At 39.6% G+C, this 17,736-nt stretch overlaps 1 protein-coding gene across 1 annotated transcript in view; it reads right to left on the bottom strand.

Moving 5' to 3' along the window:
* nnt (nicotinamide nucleotide transhydrogenase) overlaps positions 1-16,849 on the bottom strand; it is a 31,142-nt gene extending 14,293 nt beyond the window's left edge. Inside the window, 12 exon segments of the mRNA XM_018670478.2 lie at positions 857-967; positions 4,451-4,612; positions 5,873-6,026; positions 7,159-7,350; positions 7,502-7,635; positions 8,168-8,355; positions 8,618-8,706; positions 8,917-9,004; positions 9,324-9,541; positions 9,820-10,049; positions 14,705-14,920; positions 16,689-16,849. Coding sequence (XP_018525994.1) covers positions 857-967; positions 4,451-4,612; positions 5,873-6,026; positions 7,159-7,350; positions 7,502-7,635; positions 8,168-8,355; positions 8,618-8,706; positions 8,917-9,004; positions 9,324-9,541; positions 9,820-10,049; positions 14,705-14,858 — 1,720 coding nt within the window. The 5' untranslated portion in view covers positions 14,859-14,920; positions 16,689-16,849.
* Positions 16,850-17,736: the final 887 nt, after the last annotated feature.

The raw sequence follows: 17,736 nt of genomic DNA, 5'->3' as shown, positions 1-17,736 counted from the left end.
GGTTGTTCCTCAAAACAGACACACAAACCGAAAAATTTCAGGGTCTGTTTTATTGGAGCTAGATTTCACTATTGTGTTTCGTCCCTTTCCATGGAATGTTTTTTTCTGTTCCCTGGGGTTTATGGGTAATGTGGTAAACCGCTTAGAAATGTGCGTGTTAAACGGAACCCATGGAGAACATCAAAAATGAAATGAAACAACGGGTAAGAAACTAGGTATTTCTATGAAGGCTGTGGTATTTTGGCATACTTTCGTTAAGGGATCTAAAACAATAAGAAGTGGTCATGCCACAGAGCCTAAAGGGCTCGTGATTTGTGGCAGAATTCACAGCCTTGCCTTGAACTTAAAAACTTGTGGTGTCCTGGATCTCTCACACACAAAACCCAAATATGTTTCGGTGTAGCCTAACCCTAACACACACAGACACGGGCTTGAACTAATTGATTATGCAAGTTAACTATTCATTTGCTTGCATCAAAGTCTCCCCTGGTGTCCAGCTGTGGCGCTAATAAGAGAAATTAAAACCAATTCGTGGCTCAGCCCTGGAGGCACACTCTGTTTCTCAAGACTATTAGAGAGTGATGAGTATTATAATGACTCCAGGAACACTTTGTCATTATAATGGGAATTATTAAGGGTAATAGCAGGAATGAATGTGTGTGGTCCAAGCCAGAGCCACTGACTCTGGTCTGAGCAGGTGGGTAGAAAGGGCAGCTGCAAAACTTGGTAGAAGGCATGTTATTGTATAATCAATATAAAACACTTCAATCTTCAGCCCTAAGTTGATATTTTATTGGCTAAAGGTTGCTGTAACTGGCAGGGATCACTGTGAGGTGTCTGCGTGCGGGTGACTCACCAGCAATGTTGACTGAGGAGATGAAGGCGGCAAGCACAGCCAGTGTCTCAGCAGTAGTTGTTGGGGTGTAGCCGCCTCCCATCAGGGACAGACCACCCACAGCCGTCAGACCTGTGGAACACAGCTATTTTAGTATTCATGAACCTCCACTTTCATAATGGATTATACAGGGCACTGAAAACTTTGGGGAGGATGTTACAAAAACAACACAGGATCTCAACAGAACATTAATTCAAACACTCACTCCTTGCAAAAGTTCTTCTTAACACTGATTAGACTTGTTTAATAAACACAGAGTCATTTTATAGCTGAACTAAAAATACTCTGCTTACCAGATTGGAAAAATAAAAGAAATTTAGAGATAAAAAGAGAAGGAAAAAGAAAGAGAGGGTGTGTGTGAGTATGTTTACCAAAAGAGGCTCAGGAAACCTTGATAACATCAGTCCTGTAATGACTTACAGGCAGTAAGATGTAATAGACAGCACCCCCAGAGCCTGCATTCACACAGAGTTGTTTGTGTACAATTTAAGTTGAAGAACAGGTAGAGAGTGTGTGTATGCGTGCGAGCAGGATTGTGCTTGAACGCAATACTGCTAGATTGGATTCTCAGCTGAGGAAAATGTGAGGTTTGACCTTCTCTCGCCAGTCTCCCTTTTTCTTCAGCTTTATAATCGTGTATGTATTAGCTCCTAAACAAAGCACATTTCAAACGCTGCCAAACATTTCACAACTTCTACGACATGAGCACAAGCTAATTTAAAATTTCCACAAATCAACTATAGTGTCACTTTTTAGATTAAACATGGCCTCATCTGTCCTGACATCTTGTGTTCTAGCCAATCAAGTATCAGATTGATCTTAATTACAAACTTCTTTATCTTAAAATCAAATTCTATCCCAGGATCTCCTTCATTACATCAGCAATTATAGCAGACTGGTTAAGACAGATACTAAAATACTGAGCTTAACTATCAATGATATGATTTTCTATTCATTTCATACTTATTTTAAAAAAATATTAATCTGGCTAAATTCGCAAAAATAAACTCACCATCAATCAAGAATAATTGGTTTATAATAGGTAATCATTAAATAATGATTATGACTGATTACTGATTATTGTATTAATGTACTATATATTCACATCCGTTACATTGCTAGGGCCAGTCAGAGAGCAAAATCAGGTCATTTACGACTAACAAAGGGACATGGTAAAGCCAAGTCACTATCAAAGAATTTTTAGTCCAGGTCCAGTTACACCATTTAGATGGAGATTAAAGGCATGCCTGGCTACCACTACTAACAGACTAGCCAGAAAGAAAACCAATCGCCATTTGTGGACACGGACACACACACACACACACACACACACACACACACACACACACACACACACACACACACACAGAAATATACTGGGTGGGCCAATGACCTGTAGGTGTGTCTCTGTTACAAACATCAGGTACCAGGCTACAGGCAGAGTGTAACTGTGAATCAGTGCTCTCAAGTAGATTAAAGCCATTATATCAGACACCAGATATAAAGATGCACTTCAATGAGCCACTGGATATGAAACCAGTTTCTGAAGGATTTAAGATGACCCACCAGTGAGAGTCACTACTGGTTGTAACACTATAATCTCCCCATGAAGAGTATAACTGTCCCTCTCTCAAACCCTGAATTCCAATATCGTTCCCTAATGTCTGCATGATTGTGTTTGTGTGTGTGTTTGTGTGTGTGTGTGTGTGTGTGTGTCTTTATGATGCCTGGCACAACAACAAAACTCTGCTTGTCTAACTGTTTCCATAACCACAGTCAGTTGGTGACAGATATTCCAAAAAAAAAAAGAAAAAAAAAAAAGGCTAATACGGCCACGCCAAATACGAAGGGAAAAATACCTGGACAGGGAGGATAGGGAGAGAGAAAGAGGTGAGGACAAACAGGGGGCAGACACCATGAAGAGAAGAGAGGAAAACCTCCAAATGAACTTAATGTTAATTAATTTCTTTCACCTGTGATTCTACTGATATTCAATGATGTTCTTGTAGAGTAAAGGCTTTTAGACTAATCTGATTATTACATATGTTCACAAATTTAACAATCACATTTAATGATTGAGTTTGACAGGAGTTGTAGATAGTGAATTGTGTTCTGAAATAGTGAAAAGAAGGTATAAGAGGATATATAAACTCACAGAGGAACAAGTAAAATGGTGTGAAGATGGGAACGTCAAGAGAGAGTCACTAATAAAGTTTTAAAGAAAGTGAAAACTGTCTCTTAGTTGTTACATTGCTGGGATAACGCGACCAAGCTCTGATGTCCGGCTGTGTGCACCAGTAAACAAGAAAAGGACTTCCCTGACACTCAAAGATCACCAACTGTGTGTTACTTCCTACCGTCAGTGTGGGTCTTTGAGTGATCAAAGCCACGAGAACACACACATGCACTTACCGCCCTAACCTTTTAACCCCTCTGTGTTAAGCAGCAGTTGACAATAAGGACACAATCTTTTAAGTTTTTATTTGGCAAAACCTTAGAAAGAAACAGTGTGGCTGCAGAGGCCTGCTGGACTGACATGTGACACATTTGATCTTTGAGCTGAGTCTTTATTCTGTGTTTTAATGTTTTATGCTTTGTCTTAAAATATTTGTGTTGTGAACTAGTGTGACTTGAAATTTGATGATGTTCTGTTTCATATTTTACATTCTGTTGTTCTGCTTTTATTCATTGGCTAGCACTAATGTATTTGCACTCCTATCTATTTTACTTTTTTTTACTTTTAACCTACTTTATTGGTTTCATTGTTACATTGTCATTTCTCAAGCACATTAGTCTCCAATTTATTGTTTACATTTACTGTAAAAAAGATGCTATACAAATAAAGTTTGATTTATTGATTAATTGAACTGAGAAACACTGCAACTGGTATTTGTAAGTTATTTGATGGACTACAATGGTTTCTTATTGAAAGTGGTTCACTTAGGTCTGCATAATGTGTAAAATGTCTACTCTGTTACTACAATGGTCACAAAAAGGTTATTTTGCTTTAAAAAAGTAACATAGATAAAAGCTGGCTACATGAGCCACCTTGAGTCACAACAGTTCTGTAAACTGTGGCGTGAATAATTACAGTCTATGTGGACCTGCAGCAATTTATCAGACTGTCGTGATTCAGGATGGTTAGTGGACTCTGACTATCTTGTAGCCAATCTAGAGATTGCATCTATGAGAGGTATAAACTGAAAAAAGACTCTGGACACTGATCCTAGCTTTGTTTGTGTTCGTTGAAAAGATACCATCTCTGGCTATGAGATGTGAGGCTGAGTGTGTGTCGATTCTGTTTTACCCAGTCTGGCCCTGCAGGGGAGCTAACACTAGTTAGCAGATATTAGTGTGATGTCTCATCTCACTTCTTGGATACAGCCAAAATGTAAGTTCCCAGAATAAATCGTATGAGGCGCTTTATGCAAACATCTGTATTTATCTGATGTAACTGAATCATGAATAATTGAATCCAATCAGTTCTGGACTTTGTGCATCAAAATCGAATCAGGAGAGCAGCGCCAATATCCAGCCCTACTAAACACAACTAACCTGAGATGGCGTTGGTGACAGACATGAGCGGAGAGTGCAGGGCAGGAGTGACCCCCCACACTGTGTGGTATCCCACGATGCCAGCGAGGCCAAAGGTGGTGACCATCTGAGTGAAGGCAGCGTTAGGGGCCGACAGACCCAGACCCAGCAGGGTGGCAACACCTGGTAGAGACAGAGACAAAGATAAAGAAAGTAAAGGGGAGTTAGGGTAACAAATAAGGACAGATTTTGTTTAAATACTCTGCCAGTAACTGAGATGAATAAGCATTCATACTGACAGATTTGTTCTTAAGCAGCATGTTCAAGTGATTTCAGAGAATCTGCGGCATTCACCAATTGACCTGACCTGTCCATATGGTCTGCCTTTCTCCCAGCGAGATTTTTCTGATTTTTATTGGCATATTTTTCTGATTTTTATTGGCATATTTTATCACAGCAACTTGTTGTTTGGGGATCCAACTTGGAACACCCGTACAAGTAACCCTCACAGCAAAAAAGTAGGATAAAAACAAGAAAATATTCCTGAATGAGGCCCTTAGAGTTTATTAGACACTCACAAAAATTATATATATATATGTATATATATTTTTACTTGTATATATTTTTTTACTTTCCTATACTCTTACTCATATTTCTACTCTCTGGGCTAAAAGTGGCAGTTCAAATACCATGAATGAGCACTGGCTATAGTAGATTTCCCAACTCTAAGCACATTTGGTTGACTGTAAGATGTGGTAGGCATTTGACCACCCATGTTGTTCTTGTTCACGGTTTCTTCACCTCACATATGTAGTTATCAGTCAAAGAGAAGTTTGTCTGGTTACATTACCAACACTGGTTTCATTTAACAAGCTTTCTTTAACAGACTAACTCTAATAGCAAAATAAGTTGTCTATATCCATAATAGTCATTATAAAAGTATTAAAATGACCTACATACCAGGCTAATAAGTCTGTAACCAGCACTAACCAGACAAAAAGTGCAGTTAAGATCAGTAGCTGTGTGGTGGTGTTAAGTAGGAAACTACTCCAGCACCTAAACAATGTGTGAACCACATTAACTGCATGTGGTGCACTTACACAGAGCGCTGTGTGGCACCATGGGAACCACTCACTACAGCTCTACTTCAAACAAACACTCAGCGTGGCACTGTTTTTACAATGCACACTTCCTGACACTAACAGGGTGTCTATATGTGTGTGTGCTTGTGATCTGCCTCTGTCACTTCTCGCCTCCAGTGCACATTTCAGCAGTGACCTCTAAGCTGATAATTAACCTGTCCCTCACCTTATGGCAGACTTGAACCTCCCCCAATACCCATTGAGAGACAATTAACAGAATAAGATTTGTAAATGAACACTTCAGTCAGAATCAGAAAATCTAAATTTAATGGCACATTCAGTGTCAACAGCAACAACTAACCTCCAGTGTACACGCCAGCAGTGGTGAGTGTAGCCCTGAAGGGGGAGATTTGTGCAGCCTTCTCTGCCTCCAGTTCCTGGACAGACTTGGGTTTAGGTGGAGCTGCAACGGGCACGTTGTTGGGCTGAGGAGCGGGGAACAGGTTCTTTCCATTCTGAAAGTGACAATAAATAGAGAATGGTACAATGTGAAAGGTAGAAAGAAAACAGAACAGTTCAATCTAGGTTAGGGCAACCATTATTTAGTTATATCAACAATAACAAATGACATTTATTAAGAGGCGATTTGAAGTCTGCTTTTATTCCCTGATCTCATTACCTGATTGTGTGCAATGCTGCATTTGTAAAGCTGTCAAGATCAAAGTAAGCAAACTAATGATCAGTGGGTATAGTGAGTAATATCTGTATTTCAGCATCATTTATAAGATGTGTGGCCATTACTGTGATCAGATATGGGTCAAAATACTGTCTGTAATCTATGTGTTTACTGAGCACACCTTGACTGAGACTTAGAAGAACAAATTGTTTAAAAAAACCAAGTACAAATAATGATACAAGTCTGACAAATTCTTATTACTCAGATATAGTACAGGTACATCGTACTAGTACACAACATGGATTTCAGAAATAAAGCCAAATTTACAGTAGTTGTAGTGATGAAGCATCACTGTCTCACACATAAAATAAGCCCCAGTCCTAATAATGTGATAACTTCTTGATTAGTTCTTCTAGTTAGCTAGACAGTCCAATGAAAAATGAATTCATTAAATAAATCAAAGCTTTAGCAAAAGTGATTATAAAATTATTTAAATATTACTGAAAAAAAGAAAAAAGGTCTGAAGAACACATTCTGCCAGAAATAAACTAAGTCATACTATTTATGCTGTAACTTTATTTTCTTCAATCACAGAACTTCATTGTCTGAAACATGTCAAAAACCAATTTATAACTTAATAAGTCCACTTGAAAGGTTAAATTATGGTTTTTGTTTCAGTAAAATAAAGACAGAAAATCTTGTACTAGCATGTTAGGCGTACTGAGCAGAAATTGCTCCATAGGCAACTGAAAAGATACTGTAAGAGAGAGTAAGAGGAGAATGATATGTCCTTAGGGTGACATCTAGTGGCTGTGGCAGAGGCCTACAAGTCAATTTGAATGGTTTTCTATAGGACATTGCATTTATCCTTGGTTTATTTCCTTGTTTATCCCCTAAGAAATTAATGTGAAACCTCAGCTGTAAACATACATGCCTGAATGTTCAACTGCTGGCCACATGAGACTTCATACCTGCATGACAATGGATCCCCTGACAACGTGGTCCATGGTCCCGTAGTCAAACACATCCTTGACATCCAGGAAAAAGTTGTCCTTGTCGGGGCTGACTGCCCGCATCAACTTAGTGATGTTGTTGGAGTACAGGGTGCTGGACTGTGTTGGCAAACGGCTGGGCAGGTCTGTGTAGCCAATATGGGTCACACCCTAAAAAAGTTTAGTGATGTTAAACTAAATTGGCAGGGAAGACCAGTGACATGATATACAATATTCTCAAAAGAAGTCAACGTTAAAAAAAACAAAAAAACTATTAGATTTGGCATGGATGGGAGCATGTGTGGACAGTATGTGCACTGACCTTGTGTACTGACAGCTCTCCAGGAACTGTGGTCTCGATGTTTCCTCCAGCCTCAGCAGCCAAGTCCACCACCACAGACCCATCTTTCATGCTCTCTACCATTGGTTTGGTGATCAGGATAGGTGCCCGCCTACCTGTAATGTTGGATGGAGACACAGACATCAAGGAATTACTGGTGAGCTGACAACCAATTGAATCTCTTGCTTGTCATATTTACTTTACATTAAGGTTCAAATCAAATCACTAATGAGCTATGTAGAAATGTGGTGAAAAAAACAAATACACACAGACTTCCAGGCTACATTATGACCTACTAGTAATTCATATTGACAACAGCTGAGCTTACTGTGGATACGTGGCCATGTACAAAATTGTTGAAACCCACAGAGTAACGGAACAAATGTGAAGCCGTTGTAAAATATGTTCTGGTACATTCCGGTAAAGTTATTTTTAATATTCAATATTCCATGACTTGTCCTTTTTTTATTTCTAAATTCTCTGACGACTTGCCCAGAATACATGTCTCACATTCTGTGATGTTCCAGTTATTTCCACGACCAGGGGAAAGCTGTTTACATGGCCTTGAGTTTGAGCATGATCTATGGAAATATGCCCTTCCACAAATCTGTGTTCATGTTGTGTGTGAGTTTGTGCTTCTGTGCATACCAGGGATCAGGGCTGTGCTGATGACAATGTCCACTTCCTGACACTGTTTGGCAAACAGTTTCATCTCTGCCTCTATGAACTCCTTTGACATTTCTTTGGCGTAGCCTCCCTGGCCCTCTCCTGACTCCTTAATGTCCACCTCCAACGGCTCTGCGCCCAGAGATTTAAACTGCTCCAAAGCTGCAGCTCTGGGAAAGGGTGGAGATGAAGTGTCAGGGGTGAATGCTCAGGCAGAAGGAAAATATCTCTGATAGAACATCAAAACACATACTACATATTAAAAAATTCCATTCTCCAGAATGTCAGTGCAGGAGTAACATTGTCTGTCCTTCAAAATGCCTAAACAGAATAAAATTATATTGTATAGCAGCACATCTTAAGCTGCATACAACTGAAAGGTATAGTATATGAGCATTTCATTTGTAACTAAGAAACATCATATCGTCAAACCTGGTATCAAATCCTCTGACAATTGCTCCCATAGCCCTGGCAGTGCCAGCAGCTGCCAATCCAGCCACACCACCTCCGATGATCAGCACCTAGTTAAAAACACATACATGAAACAATCTGGGATGGAAATCCAATCACATGGCCTGTTACATTACATCACTATATTTACTCATTTGGCAGGTATTTTTTATCCAAACCCACTTACAAACAAGTAACAACACTAAACACACACAAACTTTCAATGATAGTTTGCCAAGAAAACAAGTGCTGACAGTAACACACACACCCATGCTACGCACCTTTGCAGGTGGCACTTTTCCAGCTGCTGTGATCTGTCCAGTGAAAAAGCGACCAAAGCTGTTAGCTGCCAGCACAACTGCCTTGTACCTAAAATTACAGAGTACAACACAGGACATGATAGTGAATCTCAGTGATGTATGGCCTGTTTTTTTCATGTGTTTAAACATGTCCAGTTCAGACATTCCTGGTTGTTTATATTTGAACTACACTGCTTGCTGTTAAAAATACACAGCTAAGAAGGAAACTGTAATATATTTAATGAGCATAAAAATGGTCACCACTGATATTTCTGCACTGGCACAAACAGCAGAAATCTAGCAGTGAATCAACTCAACTAAATCAGTGAAGCTTTTGAGTTGATCCTTCTCATAAAAACAGTAAACAACTGAAGGCACCATGTACATACCCTGCAATGTTTGCCATGGAGCTCAGTGCATCGTAACCCTGGGCGATGGTGACTCGAGGAACCTGGTCCATAGCCAGGATGGTGGCTTTCTTCTGGGACAGCATGTCCATCAACTCAGGGTTCTGAGCTGGGTAGATGAAGCTGATTAAAGTGGCTGCGTCCTTCATCATCTCCACCTCATGGACACCCAAAGTAGGGTTGAAAGTGGGAGCACGGACCTGGAAGCAGAACAAATGTCATACTTAACGGTTATTTGTCATTTTAGTCTAGTAACACTTTTCCTCTCCCTCATTCCCAGGCTGTCATTCTCCCTCTTCCTCCCACACTTAACACCACAAAACCCATATTAGGTGCAAAAAGCTGCTGTCATGTTCAAAATACCTACTAGCCCACTTTGTTCCTCCCTTAACTTTCCTCTATCTTCTTCCCCGCTCTCTCTGGCCTTGACTAACTCTTAAATAATCCACCTCTCACTCCTATCTCACTTTAATCCTACCTTAACCACCACATCTGATGCCAAGACATCTTTAATGTCTTTAATTGTTGCTCCAGCCTGGGTGTACTGTTCATCGGCGAACTTGGAAGGCTCGCCTGCTCCGGACTCCACAACGACATTGAAGCCCTGTTTGATGAGAGCCTGGACACCAGCAGGAGACAGCGCCACACGACGTTCATTCTGTAAAATTTCTTTGGGAACGCCTACTGTCAGTTGTTTGTATGGAATACCTGGAGCAGGCAAAGAGAAAACACAGGAGCATGTGAGATCAGTGGCAGCTGTTACATTATTTCAATTATACACATTTCATTCTTTAATGACAACAGAGTCACTCATGCCAGGCTAATGAACAGTTATTTCTGCCCTTGTTTAAACCTATTATAGGGTAATGGTTTTTATAACCAACAGGCTACGAAACTAAAGCAGTGTTAATACAGTCTGGTTGTTCCAAAGGGTTTGTTTCTGAGCATATTTTAACAAAAAAGAACAAAAACACAGGTATGACGATGAAAGAAATGTCCACACTGTGTCTTGGCACAAAATTGTTTTGTTGACTGAATGGATTGTCATCTACTCTTTCGTGTAGATACCATTGCAGCTTCAAGGAAAAATCAACTCAAATGACCATGAATGGGGTCAAAACTGAGTTTTAACTGAGTTTACCATAAATACTGTAGTATTTAGGGTCATTGTCAGTGTCCTGTAACAACATCACAGTCTACAGTCACACTAACCCCTCTGAAGCTACTAACCATCTTGGTTCAGTGTGGTAACATGCCATAATTTGCTAATTAGAGGCTGATGAAAATGTCATAACTATTTGGTCATAAACCCTGAGTATTGGACAAATTAAAATTTTTAACCTGATGATGGAACTGCAGTTCATTCTGTCGGAGATATAAATGTCTGAACCAAATATCATGGCAATCCATCCCATAATGTCTAAAGATGTCACTCTGAACCAAAAGTTTCAACAGGCAGAGTCAGCAGATTGTCATCTAGGGCTACAAACAGGATAGGACACATCCTCTGGAGAATGAAGTCAAGGTCATTAAGGAAATACTGTAATTCACTGCCAAACTTGGACCATTTCTGTTCTAAAATCAATAAGTAAGACACAGATTAATGTTGTTTTCACTGTGGATCAAGACATGTTTTTGCTATTCAAAGCACAGCTGTTTCAACATGAAAAAAGAGAACAAATTAAAATGAGACTGACACAGAAACACAGGAGACTAATGAGTCGCAAACATGAGAATGAGTGAGACAAAAAGAGAACAAAGTGGCTGAAAATAATAATAGTTCAGTGCCTTTTTTCCATGTCTAGTGTGCAAGCCACAGGCAGGTCACATGTGGTGCCTACTATGGAAAATTCCACTGCAGCTCTTTCCCACTGTCTCCTCGTCTATACATAAACACTAGAGCCTCTGACACGCTGCCTTTCTTTTCACCCTGCTGCAGTGACCTGTCCTCTAACAAACTGTATTTTACAAAAAGCTCCACAACAGAATAAAACTTCATTTGATTTTTGAAAGTCTATAAACCAAGAGTCACCACATGTCACTGCTGGTGTTCTATTGTTTCTGCCAACACATTTTTGGACTCAGGTAGCAATTAGCTTAAGACCAAGAGATTAGAGTCAGAGAGCTGGGGTGGCCTGTCCCAAGGCTATCATATTACTGAACAAAAATGCAATTGAAATTATGTTCAGAATGAGTAGACAGCAGTAGATACACCCATCCACCACTATAAGCCTAAAAAAAAGCTAGTGATCAAATATAACCTTGTTGAGATAATAACAGAATAACCTTTAAACCTTAACATCTTGATTAAAGATGATAACAGTGTGTGAACTTTAGTGTTCATATGAACATATTTAAACAGGTTCCTGTAGGATTCCATTAATTTTTTTCATTCATTTAATGCTCATAAAAATTGTAGTATTAGTATAACCAAATTTAAACAGCATGGATTCTCCTGGAGGTGAGGCCAAGAAAAAAAGCTGAGAGGCTCACAGTGGTCCTGGGATGTTTCACAGGAAGGGATGCTGAAACCTGCTGTGATGCTTTGGGTACCCTGTAGAGTTCTGTAACCACTGAGAAGTGCCAGAAAAGTGTGTAGGAGTGGATTTGAGGGTGGCACACTATTTCACTAATCCAACAGTTGGTGGTGTTAACCCCCCTCGGGAAAAAAAAAAAAAACATTAAGAGGATAATGCATTTCGTATGTTCATTAGGCCTCAAGGATACCCATGAGAAAGGTGAGAAAGAAGCTAAAACAAAAACAACAGTACAATGTAGATTTAAAGCCATGTCTTTAGCACTATGTGAAAAAACGCAGTCCCCACATTCAGTTTGAGGGGAGGAATTGTACTTGATACAGCAGGGTATGACTCCTGGATGTATGACTCAAACTAGCCTTCCTGAGACAGACTCTACTTATCTGCCTCACCAGAACCTGAAGCAACCAACCGTGTGAGCCCTGTTTTCAGTTTGAACGTCCGATAAGGGTGCTGTGTTCCTTTCACAATATGAAAAGAAACAGAGCTACATAAGTAACCTAGAAGCATAATTAGTGTATTCATTTCATAATACTAGTCCCAGACACCAGTGCATCTACACTGGCAGTGCCAGCAATCTGTTCATAAAGCACACTGTTATTCTCTCCAAGTCACAGTTCACAAATCCAGTCTCACATCAACAGGCTGCCTCAGTCTATAGTGTACGCCTACAGACTCTATAGAGGTCCAAGCACAAGTCAGATTGTAAGCTGATACTTGTGTGTCCAGAATAGACACTGCCAGCTGTTACTGGAGCTAACCAAACTGCAGGAATGTCAACCTCCAGTCACTGTGAACCCGGTCACCAGCACCCCTTTAACACTTAACTACACAGAGAGGGACATTGGCACAAACCTGAACCCAGCACATTATGCACCTACAACCAGCTGGTGCTGGTTTTCACAGTGCACACACGCAGACACACACACACCTTCTCACCGGTTAGTGGCTACAGAGTGAAGACATGGAAAATGGAGAATAATGCCGGAGGGCTGCATTATCCTGAATGTGACCTTGAGGCTCAGAGCAAATGAAGGCAGCAACACTGACCTTTAGAACAGACTTCTAATTTATCTCTATTTTGCATAAACAGTAGATTAACTTCTTCATAACAATTACAACATACAGACCTTAAAGGGGAATGAGCATGCAAAGAAAAACAATGAATGATTGACTGTATAGACTGCACTCAACTCTACAGTATAATTATATGACAATGCCAGATTTGTTTCACCAGTTGCCAAGGCAAACAAAGGACAATGGTGCGAACAATATACTTGTATGTCCTTTCTAATTGTGAGTAGTACAATTTTAGTGAATACATAACCTCTGTCAGTGTTTATGTAGTGAGTAGGTGAGACCTGCCATGCTACAGCCCTGCACCTGATACACAGGCACATGAGAACACACACATAAGCTACAGGTGGCATTGCTTTCATGTTGCTATCAGCAGTAAAACAGGTATCTATAAATGTCAACAGATGGGTTACAAGTGTTTTAAACTTTCCTGAATTAAACTAGCCAATTCTGATCTTGTTTACTAATAGTACTTGTAGTATAAAAACACACAAGTATGCAGGTATTCTGTACTGTATTTGCTAAATGATTATGTAGTTCATACTGGAGGACAATTCCTGTATATAAACATTTACAGTGCATCTAGGTTAGAAATGTTCTAGGCTAACAATAATTTGCTGACACAGAACTGGGTCATCCTGCCCACTTCATATTTTATAAAGCTATCCACACATTATCATAAGAGTCTTGAGCATATGAATATTTTCTGAGTCACTTCCAACATGCTGTTCTTAGTTAGTCGTAAGTCTACTGACTGTAGCCTGTAGGCTGGTTGTGACATACACCTAAAATATGTCATGAAGAATATGTAATTGCACATAAGCACACATTTTGTACAACAGCATTTTGCCTTAAATGTAAATCTATGCACTTCATAACTGCTTGTACATGCCTGAGGGTGCCACCGAGAAGCAGAGAGGCCATTAGGGCTGCAAGTAATAATGATTTTCCTTACCGATTGATCTACAAATTATTTTCTTAATTTATTGATTAATCATTTGGTCTATAAAATGTCAAACTACACAGCATCACTTTTTCCATATGACCAAAGTAAATGTGCAACAGTGCAAGATCATCAAACCTTTAGCAACTGATAAACTGAAAACAGAATATTTGGTAGTTTTACTTTATTAGTGAATTAAATGATTATTTTATGTTGATCTTCTAATCAATTAATTGATTAATAATTTCAACTCTGGATCTTTCCCTTTCCCTTCCTCAGCTTTTGCTTGTATGGTTGAATAAAATGTATTCCATAACATTACCATTAAAACATGAACGAGAGCCATCTAATGTGCACAGTCTCAACAATAGTAACTCCTAAGTGCTGCTGATCACTTACATATGGTCAATAAATCACATGTGTACAGCCTGACACACAATCAAAATATCTATGCTTAGAGCAGTTTTGTTTGCTCAGGGACGACTGGAAAAGCTGTAATTGTTGCTGTGACACTGGGACAGTGTGCATCACCATCATAACCTCAACGCTTTCTATGTTGTATACAAGACACATGTTGTTATGGATCTTGCTTCACAGTAAAGTCTGCAGGATCCTGTGATCTCAGTGGAGCTTATTGCACACAGCAACAACGATGAGCTGATTTATAATGACAGTTTGATACTTTCTAATACAAAAAATCTCAGTTTTCTGCAGTTTTTGTACTGACTGTAGCATTTAACACTTATTGTAAATTAATCTATATAAATATGCCCCTGCGAAATCACTGTGCATGTATAGTATCTTACCTGGACTTGCGCACCGTCCAAGAACTTGATGGGTCCTGAAAAAGCGAAGGCATGATGATTTAATCGTACGGCCGCTCTGCAGCTTCACAGAGGAAACCCCGCTGAACACAGGGGCCGAGCAGCTGGCCGTCAGAACACGTAGGAGGCTCGCCATGGTGCACACACACCCGACACTCACACACCAGGAGGAGCTCAACAGCACAGGCAGCACCCCTCCTGGGGAAGAGACATGAGAAACGTGAGAGATAAGGGCACCAACAGACAGAGAGGGGGAGGGAGGTTACGGGTAAAGAAGAATAAGAGGAGGATAAAAGTGTGAAAGTGAAAATAAGAGTGTCAATATGTCCCGATCTGTTCACTTGTAGAACAAGCACATATGTATGACCTTCATTTATGCGACAGGTCACATTCACTGAGACAACATTACTGCATGTATGCATATCTAAATCCAACACATATTCTGGCTGCTGGATCCACATTATGAATCTCTCCTAGGTTTCTTTCTATTATTTAGTCGTATGAATAATTTTGTCCCATTTTCTGCAAGGATCATTTCAGAAAGAGAAAAATGGGTCACTTAAACATCTGTAGATTTACAAAATCACAGAAAACCACAATCACGCCACAGGAATAACTTTAAGGCAGTAAAACTGTGAGGGGAATGCATGTTTACTTAAAAGGGAGATAATGAAACTGGGATAGACTGGGATAGCTTGTCTGGTGTAGTAGGGTTTAAACTAGAATTGGCTGGCAATAAACTCCTCTCTGTCACTCTGTGTGCCCTGAATTGGGAAATTGTTTTTAGGTAAAAGGTCATAAACATAAACCTCCAAAACACAGCCTCCAACAACAGTCTGAACGTCCAAACCAAACAATGATAATAAAACTATAACTAATTATAACTAATAATAAAACTGAGAGTAATAAACACTTTTACTCATTGGCACTGAAAGTAGTCCTAAAACATCAGTTACATGATAACTCAACTGACAGAAAATGTGTCATTAAATTTGATCATTTAAGATTTGAGTCATTCATTAAGAAAAAAATTACTGTCATTTGCTGATAAACGCTTTTGAGATTTTGCTGCTTTTCTCTTTTTTTATTTCTGTGAAAACTGATTATTTTTGGGTTTGGATTCTTGTGAACCTGTGACTGGCATTTTCAACATTTTTTTAATTTTAAAGGTTATACAATTAACTAATTATTAAAAAATGTCAAATAATAATGTATGCTAATAACTATTAGTTGCAACCTTAGAGGACCTTAACCACTGCAAAAATCAGCATAAATGCACAACAAAAACATGTTAGGTTCATTGTAAAAACTCTATAAATCAGGATCAAGTCACATCACGGCCTGTGTGTGTTGTGTTCAGGTCTGTTTTCATGTCAGAGAAAAAAAAAAACAAAACACTGAAGCTAACACGTCATCAAAATTATGAATGACTCATTTTGCTAACGTTAGCTCATAAAACAATACACCCGAAGATGAACACGAACATCATATTGCAAACGTATATTGCTTTGTCCTCTAAAAGTGCCCGGGGCAGGATTTGAATAGCTCTCATAAACCTCTGGCGGTGACCCAGTAAGTCAACAATAAAACAAATGGTCGTTTAAATCAGTGGCTTCCATACAGCAACATTTGAACCTGTAGCGTAAAAACTGATGGATTAAATGTGTAATTCATGGACCAGTGCTCGGTGCCGTTTCTCTGTGATGGGAGGTCAGCTTGGTTATTAGGCGGACACCACTTCTCTCTTTTTGTCTCCACTCACTGCAAAATTTAACGGTGGGAGGGAGAGTGAAAGCTAAAATGAGCTAACTAGCACGCTAGCGCAGGCGGCTAAATCAACATCTGTTCCGTGAAGGCGACGTGTATGACTCAAAAAGCTCCGTACACCAGCACAGAAATGCAAACCGAAACATATGCATGATGAAAAGCGAGAGTGGAAAGGTTAGCAGCAGATAACTCGACTGACCTTTGCAGACAGTCCTGGCTCTGTGCAGCACAGGCGAACTTTCTACCGACCCGGAAGATGTCTGCAGACGCGGCCGCCGGTATAGGAATATTATTGGATCATATGAAACTCATCAGAGGATATCCGATGACTTCTGATGTGCTGTCGTTGACGGGTCATGTGAAAAAGCCATGTCTGCAAATGTTGAATATAGCCTATATATCGCACGGTGAAAGTTACATTAATTCATTATTTGACAATAACATTAATGTTAATATTGTATATAAAAGCCGAATTGTCGCTTCAGGCTTAATTTATTTATGTTAAAAATCAAAGTCAGAAGCATATGCATATTTAGATTTCTAAATAGACAACTGTATACACATCCACGCAGACTGAGAAAGACATGGACTAGATAACTGAGAACAGTTAAATCTTGTATTATCAGAAATGGCGTCCCAAAATTGAATCATGCGGAAGATGCAGCATTGTATACTTCCACTGAGGGTCGCCCTTTTACATTTTTTTTAATCCACCAACGCACAGTCATCTTTCCATCCATCTGAACGCCTCTGTTCAGTATATGTCATACAAAAACCGTCCCTGCAACAACCATCTATCCATCAGCTACATCTGTTTTTATCCCTTGCAGGTTACTGCACGGATCTGGAGCCTATACCAGCTCACATTAGGTGAGATCATCCTGGGTTTGTCACCCCTTTTTACCCTGATAACAATGGCACATTTCTTAAAAGATGTAAAGCAAGACTCATATATCTTCACTGAGGGGCTGAAGTTTAAGGTCTGGTACCTAAAAGTCTCATATGAGGTCTATTCTCTCCTCTCCCATATTGTCTCTTCTCCAGTCCCATGATGTGTTTGCAGAGCTATGACAGCACATACATGTTGCCTCGTTCCCCGATGGGCTACAAATCTGTGTTTCTGTGCTAAAGAAGACACATTAAAGGTGGTTGGTTTCCTTTTAACTGTGTTAATGAAAAACAAACAATGGGACACAACCACAACCTATGTTGACACTAATACATGGAAACAGCAGCAATAACTTCTT

Source organism: Lates calcarifer, linkage group LG9, assembly GCF_001640805.2.
Source record: "Lates calcarifer isolate ASB-BC8 linkage group LG9, TLL_Latcal_v3, whole genome shotgun sequence".
In the NCBI taxonomy this organism is placed as follows: domain Eukaryota; kingdom Metazoa; phylum Chordata; class Actinopteri; family Centropomidae; genus Lates; species Lates calcarifer.
Note: the sequence above shows the minus strand (reverse complement) of the source record. Positions and strands in the feature narration are given on the sequence as shown.